General features: G+C 51.9%; 2 protein-coding genes across 2 annotated transcripts in view; both read left to right on the forward strand.

The window, feature by feature from the left end:
- LOC124649781 overlaps positions 1-1472 on the forward strand; it is a 15608-nt gene extending 14136 nt beyond the window's left edge. Inside the window, exons 2-4 of the mRNA XM_047189357.1 lie at positions 468-575; positions 667-936; positions 1237-1472. Of these exons, the coding sequence (XP_047045313.1) occupies positions 468-575; positions 667-936; positions 1237-1332 (474 nt within the window). The 3' untranslated portion in view covers positions 1333-1472. The remainder of the gene's footprint in view (positions 1-467; positions 576-666; positions 937-1236) is intronic.
- Positions 1473-11526: 10054 nt separating this feature from the next.
- Positions 11527-14435, forward strand: LOC124679229. The gene is made up of 6 exons (XM_047215027.1): positions 11527-11990; positions 12110-12299; positions 12383-12469; positions 13399-13506; positions 13585-13854; positions 14198-14435. Exons 1-6 carry the CDS (start codon positions 11527-11529, stop codon positions 14291-14293), a joined length of 1215 nt encoding a protein of 404 aa, XP_047070983.1. The 3' UTR covers positions 14294-14435.
- Positions 14436-22483: the final 8048 nt, after the last annotated feature.

Here is a 22483-nt window from a genome sequence, read left to right on the forward strand (position 1 = left end):
ATATCTTTGTTCGTAGTTCTATAACAGAATGTTAAGCTCTAAAACCCTTATGTTCCCTAGCGAAAAAATTGCAGAACAAGTCAAACTCAGCCCCATATCCTTTTTAAACTAAAAACAAGTCATTATGTTGCTTACTCGCAGTTTGCTTTAAATTAATTGAAGTAAGATTGTTCTAACCACTGGTGGATGTTGTGTCTTACTCAGAGTGGTAATTATTCATTTTTGCCTCATTTTTTTACATTCTACCGCAGATATTGTTTCGGATAACATATTCCCCTGTAGATAGGTGAGGAAATCTTGAGATTTTCATTTATATCCTGAATAGGGGCATTTGGTTAGATTCTGATATGTGTTTTACATACCGTGACTGCTAAATCGTTCATATGCACTACACTACTATTTATTATAAGCCACTAGCTAACAATAAGTTTGCTTCTCATTCTTCTCTACTTTTACTTCTCATGCAGGTTGAACTGAATCAGATACGACAGTTGGTGGAAGACATATCATGTCTGTCCCAAGATCTTGACTTGAGGCTGATGTTGAGTACCAAAATGATCTTGAAAAACGTAAATGTGAGTTCATGTTGGAATACCTTGATCCTCTCTATCTTCTTATTTTCGAAAAAAAGCTTATGTCATCATACTCATTTGATATCACTTGCAGCCTGAAGTGAAAAATGCCATAGATGGATTAGTGTCTTCAGCTATTCTTGATCCTGATGTAAAAGGGGGTCTCAGATGGCCATTTGGGATGGAGTCGATTGATGGGAGGTTCAGCATAGTTGGAGTGTGGCATACAAACTACAAAGCTTTTGGAAATAAAACATTAAAGTTATATCTAAGGCATGCTGACCGGTTTGACCATCAGAGCTCGACTGGAGAGGTTTCCAATGAAGTTACCTTCAAACTAACTGGTATATCAAAGAGACTGCGGGTGGGTAAACAGGAAATTGATTCATAAGATAATAGCATTGTGCATCTGTTTGAGCAAGTTACTAGATTTTTTGTTACATTTACTTCTATGCATTTTATGTTTGGCTCTATTCATTTCTGTCTATTTCATTAGCATGCCTTGTTAAAAAACCCATTAGCATGCCATGTGCACACCTAATACGAACATCTTCTTTTCGTACCAACATATGGGTACTCTGATTTGTAATTATCGATGGTATATATTTCATGAATTGACAGTAGATTGACAACGCAATGGTTGGTCTTCTTGTTCATTTCCCAGGATGGCAGTAAAGAGGCGGACTCTGTGAAGGAGATGCTAGAATCTGCTGTGCGGATGATCTGGGACAGTGCTTTGTGTTACAAGATGGCGCGCTGAGCTGGGTGGTCAGGTTTGCGGCAGGCCGACAAGTGCATTGCATCGTGTGGTTGCTTAACGATGTTAATGTTTGTTTGTAGCCCTGTTGTGTAAATAATTTTGCTTCACAATGAATTTACTGAATATGTGGTCCTCCTACCTTCGAGTTGCACCTTTCAGATTGCACTTCAACTTCCTTTTATTTCTCATTTTTTCCAGCAGCGCCAGCCTTCGTCCCTTAGGTTGTGGCTGCTTGCTTGCCAGTGTTCCTCTCCTGTGGTCCGGCTAAACAAGATGATTCGTGTTGCCTTCTTTTGGGCAAAATCCTCCTTTTGTTAATTATCTGTATTTTCTCCCACCCGTCTTCCACCTTAGTCTACCACGTATTTACTACATTGTGCAATAAATACAAAGTAACTCAAGAAATATGTACTCCCTCCGTATATAAATAGGCGTCTCACCTTTGGATAAATTTGCATGTATCTAGATACTATAATAAGTGTAAATACAACCTAATTTTGATAAAGTTGATACATCAATAAAATTGAGACATCATTTAATAGACGGAGGGAGTATATATAGATTTATAACGAAAATAAATTGCATTTTGTTTTGACGAGAAAGAAATTAGAGTTTATTTGGTATGCTAGGCGGGTCACTGAAGAGCCTAAAGTCTTAAGTCGTGAGTATTCACGTATGCGCACACGTAGCTCGTGCACTCCATGTGCTGGTTCTACTATTTTAGCAGAGAATAGAATGCCTCCCTTATAAGATGGTCACAAGCTCTTTAGCTTAGCAAGGTGAGACTAAACTCTCATCATGTGGTTTCACACCATGAAGAATATTCGGAAACAACTTTCTGGACATCTAATATCAGCGACAGAATGTCTTCGCATCGTAAATCGGATTGGTATGGTGAAAATAGTCTCGCATAAGATCAGCGTGTCCACTGACTCGATATCGGTCTTTGTTGGCCTTGCACTTCACCGATGGCCCACCTCAGCGCTTCGACAACGGATAGTGGCCGTGCACCATGCTTGCAGCGGCGAACAAGAGTTCGGTCTCACAGCCGGACTCCTCATCCACCGATAATTCAGTGACATTCTTGTAGAAAAACCCGATTGCCTTGCTACTCATTTGCACAAGACAATGATATTTGATAATCACTTCAATGTCTATGCCCTTGCCGGTGCAAAGGAAGAGAAGAAACTTGGACGTGATGCATATAATGAACTTGCTCTGGCGACCGGACGAGCAGGTTGTGGGCGCATCGCCGAGCGAGCTGGCCAAGCTTGCGTCTGCAGAAGATTTGTTGTTCTGCCTGGTGGCGTGGAGGACAATGCGCAGGCAACTCCGGCAACACACGAGGTTAGCATCCTTCCAGGACATGGAGAGGAGTCGACAACGGCCGGGGAAGGTAGCAGCCGACCAGAAAATTTGCCGACGGCGTAGTCGGCGGCAACAACTGATGTACTTGTTGGTGACCACGGGCCGCTGGGAACTGCTGACGGGGCGGGGGGGGGGGGGGGGGCATGGGTTTGAGATAGAGGAGTCTTCTCTACGGCTTTCATCACTGGTGGAAGGGCCCAGGTTGGCCATAGGGAGGACGCACTCGCTATCCGGCTTGACGCATCGGCGACCCAAATTTGGGAAACGGATGGGTCGGTTGCGCGAGCCGATCCGTTTGCGTCGTTTCGCTGGAGCGTACGCGGGCTGTCCACCCGTCCGCATGGACCGTTTCGAACAGCCCAGTACCGTTTGGGTCGCCCCGCCCGCAGGAGATGCCCTAGGTCTTTATGAACCTATTACTTGAAAAATATATTTTGAATAGTAAAAAAAAATTAAAAAATTATTCGTGTGTACACCTAGACACTGTATGCCCTACACAATGTTTTTGGAAAAATGATTTTTTTTACTTGTATGATTTTTTTTTGAGAAACACAATATGTACGCACATCCTACCTCTATGAGCACCTCCGAGAAAAAAAAAATACCACATGTGCCTCGTCATCGAGAGGAATGTTCTCCCGTTTTGAAAGAATATTTTGCTTTTATAAGACAAAAGAACGTTCTCCGACAGGTTGGTTCTCTAAAAAAGATAATTATCGACGCTCCAATATGACTATTCACAAGACATTTATTTACCATTTTTTATTTTTCGAGAATACACCCTGGAAGGTGTACTAATCATATAGAAGAAAGGGCAAGAAAGCCCGAACCACGAGCGCTACTGCCAACAGGGGTGGCAGCTCCCCTACGAAAACGAAAGCCTAATCTCCGTCCCGCCACGAAAAAGGAAAAGGCTCGGGAAATCCGAAGGACTCCGAGCGGAAAAGCCTAGCTACACGCCACCTCTGAAACTCCTCCCTAATGCTATGCCGAATGGTCTCCACCGCCGGGGTGGTGCCATTGAACACCACGTCATTCCTATGCCTCCAGATACACCAGAAAACAAGGATGACCGCCGTCCACAAGTCCCTGCGCACGAGGTCCACCGGTGCACTATCTGAGAGCCCGCACCAGGCATCCACTCCAACCTGTTCCACCGCGTCAATGCCCACGCCCAGACCTCACGGGCGACCACGCAACCAAGCAGGAGGTGTTGGAGCGTCTCCTGCTCCTGGTCGCAGAGGGGGCAGGCCGCCGGCCGCGGCAGGCCACGCCTCTGGAGCCTATCCGCCGTCCAACATCTGTTACGGGACACCAGCCAAGCAAAGAACTTGCAGCTGTATGGCGCCCTCGAGCGCCAAATCTCCGAAGCAACCGGCGCCACCGTAGTACCCGCAAAGAAGGCCGCGTAAGCCGACCTCGCGGAGAAAATCCGGTCCGCCGACCACCGCCACACGAAGGAGTCCTCTTGCTCCGGGTCCAGGGTGACACCAGCGAGGATGCCCCATAGGTGGAAGAACTCCGCCACCGCTGCAGGACTCAGGTCCGGCCCACAATCGCGCAACCACTCCCCGGCGAGGCCATCCTTGACCGAGCGAGCCTTGGCCTTCCGGGTCGGAACCAAAGCCGCCAAATTGGGTGCGTGGTCCACCACCCTAGCGCCCTGCAGCCAGCGATCCTTCCAGAATAAAGCTCTTGCCCCGTTGCCAACCACCACCGCCGTGGCGGAATCGAAGAGGGCCCGGGCCAGGGGAGGAACCTTGAGATCAAACTCCGCCCAAGCCTTGGTCGCATCCACTCTTTGTAGCCACGCCCACCGGCAACGTAGCGCCAGGTTGAGGAACTGGAGGTTGGGAAGGCCCAGACCCCCACAGGATTTAGGAGGGGTCACCTTGTCCCAGGCCACTAGGCAGTGGCCGCCACTCACGTCCGCCCTAGCCTTCCACATGAAGCCCCGGCAAATCTTCCTGAGAGCCTGCATCGTCTTGGGGGGGATGTCCAGCGACATCATCGCGTGAACCGGAATGGCGCTGAGGGTGGTCTGCACCAGAATCGTCCGCCCCCACGGTTGAGCAATCGGGCACTCCACAGGGGCAGCCGGCTTGCTGCCCTTTCCACCACGGGTTGCAGCCTGAGCCGCGGTAACCTTGCGCAGCCCAAGGGGTAGGCCCGGATACTTGCGGGGCCAACCCTCTACCGAGCACCGCAAAATCGACCGAGCCAACTCCACTTGCTCCACGGTGCAACGAATAGGGTGGAGGAGCACTTGGTTCGGTTGGTGCGGAGGCCCGAGGCCTCCCGAAGTCCTCCACCACCGGCTGCACAGAGCCAGCAAATCCGCCCTCTCTCGGTTTGATGAAGGTCACCACGTCGTCTGCGTACATAGAGGTACGGTGGAGGAGACCACGTGGGGCGAGCCGCGAAAGCAACCCCTCAGAAGTGGCCTTTTGAAGGAGGAGGTGAAGTGCCTCCATCACCGAATCGAAGAGCAGGGGGGAGAGGGGATCCCCTTGCCGCAGTCCACGCTCTGTTGTAGATCAAGTCACCCGCGGCACCATTCACCGGGACCCTGGTAGAAGCCGTGCTAAGTAACCCCACCACCATCGCAGTCCAACGTGGGCCAAACCCCAGCTTGATCATAATCTGAAGGAGAAAGGCCCAATCCACAGTGTCAAAGGCCTTGGTGATATCCAACTTGAACATCAAGGCCGGTGATTTGAGGGCGTTCAGACGCCTCGCCGTGCACTGGGACCAACTGGAAGTTGTCGTGCAGGCATCTACCTCTGATGAACGCGCTTTGGTGAGGCCCGATGAGCTGCGGCATACGCGGCGCCAGGCGCACCGAGAGGACCTTCGCCAATAACTTGGCCACACTGTGAATAAGGCTGATCGGCCTGAAGTCTTTAACCTCCACCGCCTCGGCGTGCTTGGGGAGCAACGTGATCAACGCCTGATTAGCCACATGCAGCCCACGGTAGTCCCCAAGCCACATGGCCCGGAAGGCGTCCATCACATCATGCTTGATGATCTCCCAACATGACGTGTAGAATCGGCCAGTGAAGCCGTCGGGCCCGGGCGCCTTGTCAGGCTCCTGAGCCTTGACCACGTTCCACACCTCCTCCTCCGAGAAGGGAGCGTCCAACTCCACAAGGTCGTGCGACTGCATGCCCAAGTAATCGAGGTCGAGGGAGAAACCGCGATCAGGGGAGGAGCCAAGTAATTGCTCATAGAAGGCGTCCGCCGCCTTGGCCTTGCCCTCCTGATCCGTCACAAGAGACCCATCCACTTTGAAGTGAGCGATGAAGTTTTTCCTCCGCCGATGGTTGGCGTGGAGATGGAAGAAGCGGGTGCACGCATCCCCTCGCTCAACCACGTGATCCTGGATCGCTGGCGTGCGATCGTCCTCTCAAGCGATGCAAGACCCAACAACTTCCTCTTAAGGAGCTTCCGCAACCCACGCTCGCCGCGGGAAAGCGCCCACGACTCCATAGCCACATCCAGTCGCAGGATCAACTCGTTCGCCACCAGAATCTGTAGCCTGACATTACCGATGAAGCGGTCGTTCCAGCTAGTCAAGGCCTTGGCGGTCGCGGACAGCTTGGCGGCCAAACGCTTGAAAGGGTTGGCCTCCACGGTCGTCGATGCCCACGCCGCCTCCACAATCTCCCGGAAGCCCTCCGCCTTGGGCCAGAAGGCCTCGAAGCGGAAGCACTTGCCCGTAGGCAAATCTGCCGCCAAGTTCAACAGGAGCGGGCAGTGGTCTGAGGTGGAAGAGCTCAGCGCCGAGAGGGTGGAGGAAGGGAAAGCAGCCTCCCAGTCCACAGTGGAGAAGACCCGATCTAACCTCTCCAGGGTCGCACGCTCCCTCTCATTAGACCACGTGTAGCGCCTCCCGTTGAGGTATTGCTCCTTGAGCTCCAAATCGCCAAGCAGCCTACGAAACTTGCCCATCATGCGGCGATTGAGGTTAGCATTGCTCTTATCCTGAGCATCCACGATGAGGTTGAAATCCCCTGCCACCGCCCACGGGCCGAGGTGGAGATCTCTAATGTCCCTAAGCTCCTGAAGGAAGAGCACTTTGTCGGGGTCACTTTGTGGGCAATACACTCCAGTGAACCACCATCCACTATCGCCCGCTCCTCCCACCCGCGCCGTAATGGCGTTTGGGGAGTAGTGAGGGTTGGAGAGGGCAACCACCGCCGATTTCCACGCAAGAAGAATACCACCCCGGGTGCCGTCCGCAGGGAGGAAGAAGAACTGGTCGAAATCGCGACCCATGCATCTATCCACGACTTCCCGAGAGACCACCTGTAGCTTGGTCTCCTGGAAGCAAACCACACTCGCACCCGAAAGCAAAACGATCTGGTAAATAGAGTCACAACGGGCCAAAGAGTTCAGGCCCCTCACATTCCACACCAACCAGGAAACAAACTCAGACATTGAGAAAGCTACAACAACTCCACAGACCACTAAACCACTATGTCCTCCTCTACGTCAGCCAGTGGAAGGGCCGAAGGCAACCAACCAAAGAGAGCCAAGCACGCAGTCAAGTCTTCCTCCGACATGGTCTTGTCAAAGTAGCTGAGGTAGGCATCCAACGCCTCGTCTCCAATCACCTCGCCCTCGCGAGCGATCCCCAGCTGCAGCATGAGCGCCTTTTGCTGCTGCTTGATGGGAGTGCCTGCAGCGAAGCGGCCGGCCACTCTCCTGCTGCGGCGGACCACGGAAGGCGGGGCCCTCTTTTTGCGCGGGCGCTTGGGTGCCGGCTTCGGCAGCAAAGCCGTACGACGCTGGCGACATCTGTCGCGGAAGGACTCCAGACGCATGTCGAGGCCGGTTGAAGTAGAGGAAGCAGGAACCGGACCTCCAGCCACCGGTGTGGCAGCCACAGCCTGCGAGGTTGCAGCAGCAACACCCGGAGAGCCGTCCACAGAAACCACCGGCAACACGGCAGCGGCGCGAGGTGCCGTCTGCACAAACTCCCCCTCCTCAAGCTCCTCAAGTGCAGCCCCAGCGGCGGCGGCCTGGGACAGCTCGACGGTGAAGTATGAGAGAGGTGAGCCGAAGCCACCTGATCCACGGGAGTTCACAGAGGAAGCCGGCGAGAGAGGCCCGCTAGGGGACAGCGGCCCTCTCGGCGAGTGTGGCTCGTCGTCAATGGCCCAAAGAACTGGGCTCCCCTTGGGCCAGCGCGGACCCACGTCAGTCGCCTGGATTGAAGAAGAGCTCGTAGCACACGGCGAGGTAGCAGCTGACAGCGACGCTGGCCGGAACAGCGGCGGGCCAGAGCTTCCGCGGCCGCCACACAACCCCAAGCTGGAGGAACTAGCCGGAGAGGCGCTCCGCCCAGCGCCACCCAGAGGCCAACGCACCAGGCTCGGAAGAACGCCCCGCGCTGCTGCTTCCGTGAAGCTAGTTCCAGGACGCGCTGCTTCCACATGAGGCTGTTGCCGCGTGCAACAAGCCACATGTTGATGCTGGCAACCAGCTGCAGGTGCGTCCTCCTCGCAATCCACATGCAACTGCTGCCGACCAGCTGCGGAAGTGTCCTCTGCAGGCAGCTGCTGAAACTGCCCCTCACTATCGTCGTCGACGTCACCTGGCGGAGGCCAAGGTCGAACGGTGGCAGAGAAACCCACCGCCACCCTGCGCTCCGCGCCACTGCCGCGCTAGCGCCTGCCTTCCCGGAGGACGAGCGTCACGGTCCGGACCGGGAGGGCCTCTGCGGGGTGGGCGCGCCCCACTGGAGTCTCTAGGACGGCCAAAGCCGCCACCACCTTCGCCGTGGTCGTCACCACGGCCGTTGCCACGATCGTCCCCGGGAGAAGGGCCGCCTGCCTCCCCAACCGGATCCTCCACACGCATGAGGTGCACCGTAGCCTCATGTCCGAGCAAGGCGACCTCCTCCGGAATCAGCGCCTCCACAGGGAGAAGGAGGTCGTCGTCCTCAACCCCAAAGAGGAGAGGCTCTGCCACCCAAATCTCCTTGGTCTTCGGAATCGACGCCGGGTCGTCTGTCCACGCCGTGATCCTGAAACTCCCCATATCCTCCCTGCTGGCCGTCTCCGTTCCTAGACGCTCCACCCAAGCAGAGGAGCCTAGGATCATCCCGGCCGTGGCCAGGTTCCACGCCACCGCCGGCACCCCAACCACTTCCGGGTGCACTCTATAGCGCATCGTGCGCCTAGTGGCCTCGGAGCTGCCGGTTCCACACGCCGAAGCGCAAGGAGAAGTCGCGCCCGTCGAAAGGGTCCGCCGCCAACATGGTGTCGCGCTTGGCCCTCGAGTCGAAGACGAACAGCAAGTCCGCCGGCCAAAACCTGTGCACCGAGAAGTGGCCCTCGAGAGCCGGGAACCGCTCCAGCACCGCCGCCGACGCAGCAGAGCAGCTCACGGCGCGCCTGGTGCCGGAGACGAATGCCACCAGCCCCCACTTGAGGGCACGCTCCGCCTCATCGACTTCGCGAGTGCGATAGATGATGCAGCGCTCCCGCGGCTGGACGAGCGGCCCCAAACTCCGGGCGACGTCCACAGCAGGGCGGTCACCCACCACAGCAGCGAGCGCCGCCTCGCGCAACTCCTGCTCCTGCCGCAGCGCCCTGGCATAGGAGGACTCCCCGCGCTCCCCCACGGCAGGGCCCTCCCGGATCGCCCGCTCCAGCCGAAGACCACGCGAGTACGGCGTCTCCACCTCTTCGCCCACTCCGAGCACCTGCACAGGTCGCGCCTGCGAGCCACCGGCGACCGCCGCGCGCCGCACGTCTGCCCCAGCCTCACCCAAGCGGTCCATGATGGAAGGCCGGGCCTCAGCACCTGGGCCGCGTGCACCTGCACCCAGACGCAGATGCGCTGGCAGCCGGTAAGGCGCAACCGGCGCCACTGGGGCAGGCTCCGCTAGCAACGCAGCAGCGGCCGTCGAAGGAGCAGCCCGGGGTGGCGGAGGAGCAGCTCGGGGCGGAGGAGGAGGCGGAAGAGCAGCTCTGGGGCGGAGGAGGAGGCGGAGGGGCCGCCCGAGGAGGCGGCGGCGGCGCGCCAACAGCCACAGCACCGGCGACGGGCGGAACCGACATGGGGCACTGCCTCGCCACATGCTCCTCGCTCTTGCAGGTGAGACATCGCCGAGGGCCAGAGCAGCAGCCCGCCACATGCCCCGGCTCCGCGCAGTTGAAGCAGAGCCCGGCCAACCCCGCGGGCACACCCGCGGGCACGGAGAAGGACGGGAGCGGAGCGCGGCGGCGCTGCCGCTTGGGCTGAGGCCCCCTGCGTCCACCAAGTCCACGGCTTGGGCCAGAACCATCCACGCGCGACGCCTCAGGCCGCGAAATCGTCGAGGCCAACCGTCGAACAGCTTGCGGGCGCGCCGCCGCCGCACCACCACCACCAACCTGCGCCACTTCAGGGGAGGCCGCCCGCGCGGGGCTAGGCGAGCCGTCCCTCACCACGTCGGAATAGGAGCGGTGGGAAGAGGATCCGGATGAGGCGAGCTCCTCCTGCTCGTCCTCCTCTACCATGGCATACCACCGGCGGGATCTGGAGGACCCGTCACCATCCATCGCGGGGCAGAAGGGGTGCAGCCACGCGGGGAAAGAGGAGCCGGGGCTGCGGGGCCGGCCGGCGAGAAGGGGCCGCCGCCGCCGGGAGGGCGGACGACGGGCGCGCGGAGGGGCGGGAGGGTCGCCCTGCGCTCACTCACTCACTCGTTCGTTCCCCAAGCATGGTACAGTAGTGTGTTACCATTTTTTACACATACCATACAAATGTTGTTTTCCCAAACTTCTATCTGTGAATGTGCACGCCAATTATTTTTTTTGGAATTTTCAACGCTTAAAATTTTATTTTTAGGCATGTTTTATAATTGGATTATGTACACTTACGAGCCAAAACACCACGCCCCGAGGAAGAATTCTTTCCACTTCAATAGCTCCTAGGGAAGTCAATGAGTACCCATTGACCAGTGTATCCGCTAGTTAAAAACTCAATAAGAGTATAGGTGTGGGACAAAATATTTCCATGAATTTGTAAATGACAAAATATCATACCCATCGAATAGAGCGGGTACAGACATACCCATTTACACATCTAAATTTGACAAAAAGTCATCGTAATGTTCTAAAATACTTAATTTTTCCCATAATCACGTCTTCATGTTGCTAGGCTGAACCTCACCCATTCCGGTCTCATAATCGCTGGCACGTTAGTGTGGATTAGACCCCAATTTTGGATTGCTTCCCCACCTATAATATTTTTTGATCCTTTTGATGTGTTGTAAACGTGGATATTTGTACCCGCAGTACCCATTTACCATGTCAGGTGATGGGTATGGGAAAAATTTGTACCCATTAACGGGTATGGGCACGGGTGACGGGTAAGATTGAAGGCAGGTACAGGTATGTGACGGCTCTACCTGTACCCGTACCCGTACCCAGCGAAAAAGCCGCGGGACAATAGAATTGTTGCAAATAGGATGCTGAGTATTTATTCCTAAACGAATTCACTATTTTTTTAACGATCAAAGGCCTCAAATTCTGTAAGAAAATGCAAATGGACACCGTTTTTTTTTTCTTTCTAGAACACCAAATGAACACCGGTTGAGAACTTGAGATCACCAATTCCGAGAACCGAAAGACCAAAGCATCGACCATATTTGCACGCATAGGATTTGAGTCGTACTACGAAGGATATTAATGCCCAAATCAGTGCTTGGAAACTGAACAAGTATGCGTCGCGACTCTTGGACTTTTCCCGTATGCATTCCGCGAATTTAAAGCCGGCTACAAGAACCCACCGCCAACTTCCCTTCTCCCCTCATTCTCCAAGCCGCCGGCCATGGCCTACCTCCCGCCCCACAAGCGCCACTCCAGCGGCGGCTCCGACCCCGCCCCGCCCACCTCTTCCCTCGGCTCCCTCTCCATCTCCTCTTCTTCCCCTCGTAGCCGACACCAGCTCCGTCCGTCCAACAACAAGATCATCCACGCCGCCGGCTGCGTCTCCCGCTGGTCCCCACTCCCGCCCTTCTCCCCCTACTCCGACGACGCAGACTCTTTCCGTCTCGAGCCATTCGCGTGCGAGCCCGTCGAGCGCAAGACCGGCGCGAAGCCCCTCGTCCTTTCCCTCTCCTCCCCGGAAGCCTCCTCTTGCTCCTCAGCGGAGGCCGCCGCCGCCATCGCCGACAGGTTCCTGCCAGAACTCCTCGCTGCGGCGGAGAGGGCGACGCACGGTGTTCCCAGCAAGGAGTCGGAAGTAGTGAAGCTGAGCCTCGTTGCCAGGGTGGGGAAGGTCCTGTTCCAGCGGTGAGTCTTTCTTCTGCTACGGTGCTACCCGTCTCAGCTGTTTTTCATTTTTTTTTTCTTCATTACCTTGTTGCGATGAGCGTGCAAAAAAATCTAAGTGGTAACGCTTGTGTGCGTAGTGGAGGATCACATGTCTCCTTGGACTCGCTCCGCGAAGCTGCAAAGGCAGGGAACGAAGGATCCAAGAGCCAGGTCCGTAAATCATTCTATACCAATGTGCCCAAGGAGTGTTCTGAAGACATGGAGCGATCTGTTGTCAAGCTGATGGGTCTGGAGTTCGATTCGTCAAAAGAACAGTACCATGTCAAGGTCTGCACGTCTAACAATGTGGGAGTTATCCTAGTACTAGTTTTCTGTTCAGACTAGCTAGTTAATCATTTCTGTGATGGCAGATATTTGACAAGCACCGTAGTGATTCTATTTCTACTATGTCTTGCAAATGCACCCTGCAACAAGATGGGAAGCTTGCAATCCATAAGGTATGCCTTACACTCCGTCCTTGCTTTTATATTTGGTTCTTACAATTCTCAACTCTGGAGTTTGTGGCTATTAACTACTCCATCTTTAGGTTTAAAAGGCTAATAAATTTTACCTTCAGTCAAAGTTGTTTAGTTTGATCTGATGTAGGCGCTTTTTTGCGGTCTTGAGCTTTTTGTTAGATAGGCTATAGGCTCCTTTTGCTTTTTTTCCTATTTCTCGCCATCTTGACATTCTCTATAATACAAAATGACACGCATTTGGGCAAGTGTTCGATGAAAAACATATACAAGACCCTATAAGCACATTATGTTCCGTGATAGGTTTAGTGATAACGATTTGGTATTATAGATGTTGATATTTGTTATAAACCCAGTAAAACTAAGAGAAACTTAATAGTGCTTGTAAACCCGAATGGAGGGAGTATCATGCTTATTTTGATTCATAGGCATTGTTGGGCAATTTAGATGTAGCCGCTCGTGCAAAAATAATAATTTAGAAGCATGCAAATACTTATGAAAGAATTATTGATAGAAACAAGTCAACCTCAGCCTGATAGCTTTTTTACTAAAAAGCAAGTCATTACGTTGCTTGCTTACTGACATTTTGCTTTAAATTAATTGAAGTGAGATTGTTCTGCTCACTGGTAGATGTTGTCTGTAACTCAGTGGTAATTGTTCATTTTTGACTCATTTTGTTACATTCTACCGCAAATATTGTTTGGTATAACATATTCGCCTGTAGATAGGTGAGGAAATCTTGAAGTTTTCTTTTATATCCTGAATAGGGGCATTTGATTAGTTTATGATTTGCGATTTACATACCGTGGCTGTGCTAAATCGTTCATATGTACTACACTACTATTCATTATAAGCCAATAGCTAACAATAAGTTTGCTTTGCATTCTTCTCCGATGTTACTTCTTGTGCAGGTTGAATTGGACCCAATACGACAGTTGGTGGAAGACATATCCTGTCTGTCCCAAGACCTTGACTTAAGGCTGATGTTGAGGACCAAAAGGATCCTGAAAAACTTAGATGTGAGTTCATGTTGGAACTACCTTGATCCTCACTAGAAAAAGCTTATGTTCAGCAGACTCATTTGATATCACTTGCAGCCTGAGGTGGAAAATGCCATACAGAGCTTAGTGTCTTCCGCTATTCTTGATCCTAATGTAAAAGGGGCGCTCAGATGGCCACTTGGGAAGGAATCGATTGGTGAGAGGTTCAGCTTAGTTGGAGTGTGGCATACCAACTACAAAGCTTTCAGAAATAAAACATTAAGGTTCAAGCTAAGGCACTCTGACTGGTTTGATCACCGGAGCTCGACTAGAGAGGTTTCCAATGAAGTTAGCTTCAAACTAATTGGTATATCGAATAGACTGCAGGTTAGTAACAGAAAATTGATTCATAAGATAATATCATGTCGCATCTATGACATCATCGAGCAAGATACTAGATATTTTGTTATATTTTACTTTTATGCATTTTATGTAGGCAAATGTTCTTTCTTAAAAAATGTTCAAATAATCTTTAAAAAGTCTAATGAAATATGAACGTCTTAATTTTTTTTGCGGGGAATATGAACGTCTTAATTTTTTTGCGGGGAGTATGAACGTCTTAATTTTGTGCCAACATATGGGTACTCTGATCTCTAATTATCGTTGGTGTATTTCTTGAATTGACGGTGGATTGAACAGCACATTCATTGTCCTCTTGTTCATCTCCCAGGACGGTAATAAAGAGGTGGACTCTGTGAAGGAGATGCTGGAATGTGCTGTGCGGATGATCTGGGACAGTGCTTTGTGCTACAAGATGGTGCACTGAGCTCGGTGTGGTCGGGTTTGCAGTAGGCCGACAAGTACATTGCATATCGTGGTTGCTTAACGATGTTATTGTTGGTTTGAAACCTGCTGTGTAAATAGTTTAGCTTTGCAGTGAATTTACTGAATATGAGGTCATTGCTACCTTCGAGTTGCAACTTTCAGATTGCGCTTCTACTTCCTTTTTTTAATCTTTTTTTCAGTAGCGCAAGTCTTCATCCTTAGGCATGTCCCTCCTAGGGTTCTGGCTGCTTACTCCTATCGATTCTAACTTGGTTCACTAGGGTTGACCCGCTTGATCTGATAGGTCAAAGTTAAGGTCATGCGGCCTGGGTTACTTTTGCTTGTTTCCAGGAGACTAATTATCTAGGTCAAGACACCTTGTTCGTTGTATCGGTGATCCAACTATATAGATTTTTGTTGCTTTCTTTTAGGCGCAATCCTCCTCTAGCTTTGGCTGGCAATCCAACCTTTCGACATGATGTTTGCTGATTAATATGATGAACTGAACAATTATGTTAGACTGTGTATAGCTTGTATATGTGTACGTGTATTGTACCTATTGTAACACACCCATATATATATGTGATAGGCCACCCAGTTTAGGGTTGAGCCGGTTCCCCCAACTTCATTGTATTACATGGTATCAGACTTGGTACGTCCCACGCTTCCGCCCAAACCCTAGCCGCCGCCCGCGCCGCCCTCGTCGCCACCGCCACCCGCGCAGTCGTCGTCGCCGCCATGTCGAGCGCCGCCCTCTCCGGGTCTTCCACCGCCGGCCACCTCCCCGCGTCGCTTGCGGCCCTTCTCTCTCGTCCGATCGACCCTGCGGCCATGGCCTCCCCGATCGGGACGACGAGCATCGGCTCCTTCTTCTCCAACCAGCCCTCGGCCTCTTCGTCGCCGGGGCTTGCGCAGACGGTCTCCACGTCGCCCGCACCCTCGTCCGCTGCCTCTGCTCCCGCTGCATCGCCCCAGCCTCTCACGACTGAGGAGATGGCGGCAGCTTGGATGGCGGGCCTCTCCGCGTCGGCCCTCGCGCCGTACACCCCGCTGGTGGCCTCCGCGCCCTCGTCCGGGACAACTCTTGTGATGGCGACGGTGTCTCCACCTGCACCGACTGCCCCGATGGCGTATACGCCTCCGGCAGTTTTTCACACGGGATCGCTGCCTCCGCCGTTTCACTTCGGCAGCCACATCACCGTGAAGCTCACCCCGGACAACTACATCTTCTGGCGTGCGCAAGTTCTGCCCCTTCTCGGCAACCACTATCTCCTCGGCTACGTCGACGGCTCTCTTCCGTGCCCCCCGGCGCTTGTGGATAGCGTCAATGGGCCGGTCTATAACCCGGCGCATCGCGTATGGACGGGCCAGGACCAAGCGATCCTCTCCTCCATCCAGGGGTCGCTCTCGCCGTCCGTCACCGGGCTCATCGTCTTTGCCAAGACGTCCCAGGAGGCTTGGACAATCCTCGAGCGCTCATTTGCCTCTCAGTCCCAGGCTCGCGCCAGTTCCATTCGCCGTGAGCTGGGCGAGTGCGAGAAGCTCGACTCTACGGCTACGGAGTTCTACAACAAGGTCAAAGGATTGGCCGACACGCTGGCCTCCATCGGCCTCCCGCTTACTGACTCCGAGTTTAACTCCTTCATCGTCAATGGCCTGGATGAGGAGTATGATGGCTTGGTTGAGATCATCAACGAGCGGGCGCAGACTTCGCCACTCATGGCGCATGAGGTCTATTCGCGCCTCCTTCTTACTGAGCAGCGCGTCGAGGCGCGCCGGTCTCATCGCGCCCGCGGCGGAGGAGGGCTCTCCGCCAACGTTGCCTACAAGGGCGCTCCGCCCTCTGCCCCTGGGAAGGCGTCTCCCCAGGCTCCGTCGTCGCTTGCCATCCCCACGGCTTTACCAGGCAGTGGCGGGCACCGCCAGTGCCAGCTTTGTGGCTATGATGGTCACTGGGCGTCCAAGTGCCACCGCCATTTTCAGAAAAGCTTTCTTGGCCTTGGCAATGACGGCAAAGATACGCGCAACACTGCCCGTCAAGTCGCTATGGCGGATCGGCCTGCTTCTCAGCCCAAGCAGTCCCAGCCTCAGGGGCAAACTCAGTCCTATTCTGTTGATCCATACTGGTACATGGACTCTGGGGCCACTGAGCATCTGACGAGCGAGATGGGTAAACTGCAAACTAAGGAGCCTATCGAGGCTCCGACAAGGTCCACACCGCCAATGGAGCAGGTATGCATATATCTCATATAGTCATGCTCATAGGAGTCTCCACCTTCGCAATATTCTTTGAGTTCCATCTGTGACGCGTAATCTTCTTTCAGTTCCTCGCCTAACATGTGATAATAATATGTTTTGTGAATTTCATCCTTTTGATCTTTTCATTAAGGACCGGGAAACGCGGGAGGTTCTGCTTAGTGGGCGCCTTTGTCAAGGCCTCTACCGATTGGAGCATCCTGGAGTCTCTCGGGTTTTTACTGGAGTTCGCGTCTCGCCGTCACAGTGGCATGCTCGCCTTGGGCATCCAGCCACCCCTATTGTTCGCCATGTTTTGCGTCGTCATGAGCTTCCTAGCATTCCTAGCAATAAAGATGTAGCAGTGTGTGATGCTTGTCAGCAGGGGAAGAGTCATCAACTTCCTTTTTCGGAGTCTATTCGTGAGGTGAAACACCCTCTAGAGCTTGTTTTTCTGATGTATGGGGTCCTGCCCAAACCTCTATTAGTGGCCATAATTATTATGTCAGTTTCGTTGATGCATACAGTCGTTTCACTTGGCTTTATCTCATTAAGCGTAAATCTGATGTGTTTGATATTTTTGTTCAGTTTCAAAAACATGTTGAGCGTCTTCTCAAGCATAAGATTGTTCATGTTCAGTCGGATTGGGGGGTGAATATCGCAACCTCAATTCTTTCTTCCAGTCGCTTGGGATTGCACATCGCTTAGCATGTCCACATACACATCAGCAGAATGGTTCAGTAGAACGTAAGCATCGTCATATTGTTGAAACTGGTCTCACTCTTTTGGCTCATGCATCGGTTCCTTTTCGGTTTTGGAGTGATGCTTTCACCACTGCATGCTTTCTCATCAACCGTATCCCCACACGTGTTCTTAATATGAAGACCCCTCTTGAGCTCTTGCTTCATGAACAGTCGGACTATACTTTTTTAAGGTGTTTGGTTGTGCTTGCTGGCCTCATCTTCGCCCATATAATAAACGCAAGCTTGAGTTCCGATCCAAAAAAGTGTGTCTTCCTTGGCTATAGTTCCTTGCATAAAGGCTACAAATGCCTCCATGTTCCCACTAACCGTGTGTATATATCTCGGGATGTCGTGTTTGATGAGCACGTGTTTCCTTTTGCTCAACTCCTTGTGTCTCCTACCGCCCCTCCACCTATGCATTCATCCTCTATTGCCTCTGACCAATTTGATGATGTTGCATACTCTCCTGTACTATTTCCTAATCATGGTGCAGGCACTGGACGTGGAGCTCGGTTGGAACTTTTGGAAGATGCATCGGACACTTCCCCGCCCGTGCACGCCGATCGTGCGGTGCCTGCTGTGCACGTTGATCACGCTGTGCCCTTGCATGGCCTTGGTTCCCGTGCCCATGCAGGGCCGGCCGATCCACCCTCGACGCCTGGTGCGTCCTCGCCCTTCACGGCTGGGCCGTCTGGCTCCCGCCCAGGGTCGTCCGCCACGCCGTCGTCGCCTGTCTCTCCTGGGCCGTCTCTCTCGACGAGCAGCCCAGGCAGCGCGACGTCGCCCTCGTCGCCTGGTGCGTCGCCTCGCAGCGTGTCGCCCAGCCCCTCGCCGGCTGGGTCGTCGCTGTCTCCCTCGCCCTGTCCCTCTCCGACTGGGTCTTCAACGGCTGCTCCCTCGACCTCGACAGCTCCTGACTTGCGTCCGCATACGCGCAGTCGTAGTGGCATTGTTTGCCCCAAGGAGCGCACTGATGGGACCGTTGCCTGGCATGCGGCATGTATGGCTGCCGCTATCATGGATCCTACCTCTGAGCCTCGCACTCACCAGACTGCTATGAGTATTCCTCACTGGCGCGAGGCCATGGAACAGGAGTATCAGGCTCTTCTTCGTAATGAGACATGGACTCTTGTTCCCTCACCACCGAAGGTCAATATTATTGATTCCAAGTGGGTTTTTAAGGTGAAGAAGCATGCTGATGGCTCTATTGAGCGCTATAAAGCGCGCCTTGTTGCTCGAGGATTTCGGCAGCGTTATGGTCTTGACTATGAGGATACCTTTAGTCCAGTGGTCAAGCCTACTACTATCCGGCTTCTTCTCTCTATTGCAGTCACTCGAGGTTGGTCTCTCCGTCAGCTGGATGTGCAGAATGCTTTCCTTCATGGAGTGTTGGAGGAGGAGGTCTATATGCGGCAGCCACCTGGCTTTACAGATCCTGACCGCCCTGATTATATCTGCCGTCTCACCAAAGCACTGTATGGCTTGAAGCAAGCTCCTCGTGCCTGGCATGCCCGTCTTGCGATTGCTCTTCGTGCTCATGGTTTTTCGCCCTCCAATTGCCACGCCCATGTCATCCACTGACAAGCTCACTGCTGTTGATGGTATGCTTCTGTCTCCTGCGGATGCGACAGAGTACAGAAGCATTGTTGGTGGTCTTCAGTACTTGACGATTACGCGACCCGATATCTCCTTTGCTGTCAACAGAGTTTGTCAATACTTACAGGCACCACGTGACACTCATTGGTCTGCTGTTAAACGCATTTTGCGCTATGTTCGACTCACAGTGTCACATGGTCTTCATATTCGGCCGCATCCCTCAGGGGTTCTTTCGGTGTTTTCTGATGCGGATTGGGCTGGCAGTCCAGATGACAGGCGATCCACGGGGGGCTATGCTGTGTTCTATGGCTCTAGTCTGATCGCCTGGAGTGCTCGCAAACAGGCGGCTGTTTCTCGCAGCAGTACTGAAGTTGAGTATAAGGCTGTTGGTGACGCTACTGCAGAGATTATTTGGGTACAGTCCTTGCTTCGGGAATTGGGTATGTCCCAATCGCAGCCTCCTATTCTTTGGTGTGATAACATTGGTGCTACATACCTCTCGGCTAATCCGGTATTCCATGCCCGAATGAAACACATCGAAGTTGACTTTCACTTTGTACGGGAACGTGTGTCACAGAAGCAACTCCAGATCAAGTTCATCTCTTCTAAAGATCAACTTGCAGACATCTTCACTAAGCCTTTGCCTTTACCACAGTTTGAGGTTTGTAGGCGCAATCTTACCCTTCTAGATTCTTTGAGAAGTGGCTAAGATTGAGGGAGGGTGTTAGACTGTGTATAGCTTCTGTATATGTGTACGTGTATTGTACCTATTGTAACACACCCATATATATATGTGATAGGCCACCCAGTTTAGGGTTAAGCCGGTTCCCCCAACTTCATTGTATTACAAATTAAGATGTCGTCGATGAATCCTATTTGCTGAATAATAAGATGAACTAAACAAATAAGATGTACGCGATGACATCCTTACTTTTGATACTATTCTAGTCTTCTTTGTGCTATGCATGTACTTTGTGTACATTTTTTTCATGAAGGCACATAGATGCCTTGTGTAAGTTCATAATGCATGTATTTTATTTTTGCTATCAGTCTATATATACATGTTTCTTCAGCTGCTATGCATTTATTGCGTAATATATTAAATACTCCCTCCATACCGGATTAATAGGCAATTACGTACTTCGAGAAATAAGTTTGACTACAAATTTGGTCAACAAAATATAATATATATGTCACAAAAATTATATCATCGGATTCGTATTCAAAAAATGTTTTCAATAATATATTTTTTGTGATATATATCTTATATTTTGTTGACCATATTAGTAGTCAAATATGTTTCTCGAAATGCGTATTTGTCCATTAATCCAGTATGGAGGGAGTACTAGACAACACAAATATGGGTGAGAAAATACAGATCATTAGCTAGCGGCTCAGTGTTGTCCGGGCAATTTCTCATGGATTCTGCATGCTCCGAGTATTGCACCCCATACCTTCTAGTTGCAACTTTCAGATTGCGCTTCTACTTCCTTTTATTTCACTTTTTTTTTCAGCAGCGACAGCCTTCGTCCCTTAGGTTGTGGCTGCTTGCCTGCCGGTCTTCCTCTCCTGTGGCCCGGCTAAACAAGATGATTTGTGTTGCCTTCTTTTGGGCAAAATCCTCCCCTTGATAATGATCTGTATTTTCTCCCAACTGTCCTCCACCTTAGTCTACTACTACGTATTTACTACATTATGCAATAAATACAAAGTAACTCAATAAACATGTATATATAGATTTATAGCGAAAATAAAGTGCGCTTTGTTTTGACGAGGAAAAAAGTAGAGTTTATTTGGTATGCTAGAGGTGCGACGACCTCGACTACGACAACGACATCACATACATCACCGACGAGCAGCGGGCTCTACTCACGTTGTTCAAGACCTCCCAGTGCAATGAGGCCACACGGTAGTTCATGGCCGTGGAGCGGCAGGCCGTGGTGAACAGGTGTGCGACTGTCCAGGTCTCCTCGGTGGCGGCCCATCACGCAGCGTGCTAGGTGGTGGAGGAGGCAAGGCGGAGCCAACATGCGAGCAAGGGCCAGGAGAATTATGAGCTAGAAGGGGAGGCCACAACGATGGTGGTGGAGGACGAGGCGAGGGAGCGGAACAGAGCCGCCCACGACGCCGACATGGAGGTGTCGCTGCTCGCAAAGCCAGCTCGCTGGGACGTCGCCATGGCGGAGGCCCATGCGCACGGGAAGGCGGAGATCGAGGCGAAGCTGACCCTCCGTGAGCGCTACAGGGGAGATCATGTCCATGTCTAGGTCGAGCATCGCCGCGATGAGAGGGAGCATCGCCATGCGCAGCAGGAGAGCTAAGATTTAGGCTCGCGCCATGGCCCCGATGTTGCCGACCCCACCGGCCACAACGACAACCAATAGGTCGTGCGACTGCGAGTAGCCTCAGCAATGGTAGGGCGTGCGACAACAAATAGATACGATTGTCTCCTATTTTATGTTTAACCCCTCCGTAAAAAGATGTGTCATTTTGGCCAAATATTAATGAAAACTCCCTAACTGTTTTTTCGAGTATATGACTAACGGCCCAGGGTGAAGCAAGAGGACACATGAATGATTTGCGCCACGCTTGCGGCATCACATTCCTTGCCTAAATATGGGCGGGGGAATGGGTTGGTGCGGACGACTTAATCTATTTGCGTCGAGCCGCTGCTGGAAATATGCCCTAGAGGCAATCATATATGATGTATTTATCAATGTATTCATAAAGTAAGATTGTTCCTGTATGGACTCTTATATGTATCATCGAATACGTGATTCAGTTGTGGAACTATATATTATGTTGTTTATGAACTGGATTTAGTCATTGAGGTTGTGTTGGACACACGGTTCCACTTATCATGGGCATGGTCCACGCTAATCCGACTTACACGGACTTTGCTAAAGTGTTTAGCGAGTCGGACTAACCCACAATGAGATGCAACGAGCAATTCCTAATTTGCATGTCTCAGTCAATTCTTAGATCTGACATTATTATGATCGAAGTTGTGGATTGGTCGACTTAGGTTTTGTCAAACGATGTTCTATAAAAAAAGCATAGTATTAAATAGCCGTCTATAGCCCCGTTATAGTCTGCCTATAGCCTTTCGAGCAAGGCGGCTAAAGGCATTCACATGCTAAAAGATCGCTATAGCCCCTATAGCCTTTTTTTACATGTAACGGGTGAAAGTGCATGGAGCCCCCATGTGTGGTTTTGGTAATTAATGACAATCCCTATGGACTAATGTTTGCATTGAGTTATATTTGTAGGAGTTGTCCATAGGCAATTCTTGAACCATATGTTGACTTCAAGGTTGCAATAAGAAGAAATTGATGAAGGATATCAAGTGTCAAGTATGTCTTGAAGATGAAGATGAAGTGAGCCCTCAAGTTACTTCAAGACATCAACATGATGAAGAATGTAGAAATGAAGTGCAAGTTCAAGATGAGCCATCTCGAAGAGATCCTTTGCTTGAGTCTAGCCATCCACATGGTGGTCATGGTTATGTGAATATGCGCCGAAGAAGAAGCTCTCCCATGGTGGTTTATGGGGGAGCAATCTACAAGACTTCGTCGAGCAAGCACAAGCAAGAAAGGCGTTCCATCTTGTTGAGGTCA

The sequence above is a fragment of the Lolium rigidum genome, chromosome 1 (assembly GCF_022539505.1).
Source record: "Lolium rigidum isolate FL_2022 chromosome 1, APGP_CSIRO_Lrig_0.1, whole genome shotgun sequence".
Lineage (NCBI taxonomy): Eukaryota > Viridiplantae > Streptophyta > Magnoliopsida > Poales > Poaceae > Lolium > Lolium rigidum.

Bases quoted from the DNA above. Each gene is read 5' to 3' on its own strand.
- LOC124679229 (XM_047215027.1), top strand. From the start codon at position 11,527: ATGGCCTACCTCCCGCCCCACAAGCGCCACTCCAGCGGCGGCTCCGAC. The intron at 12,300-12,382 runs GTCTGCACGTCT...CTGTGATGGCAG, and splicing joins AAGAACAGTACCATGTCAAG to ATATTTGACAAGCACCGTAG. The intron at 13,507-13,584 runs GTGAGTTCATGT...TATCACTTGCAG, and splicing joins GGATCCTGAAAAACTTAGAT to CCTGAGGTGGAAAATGCCAT.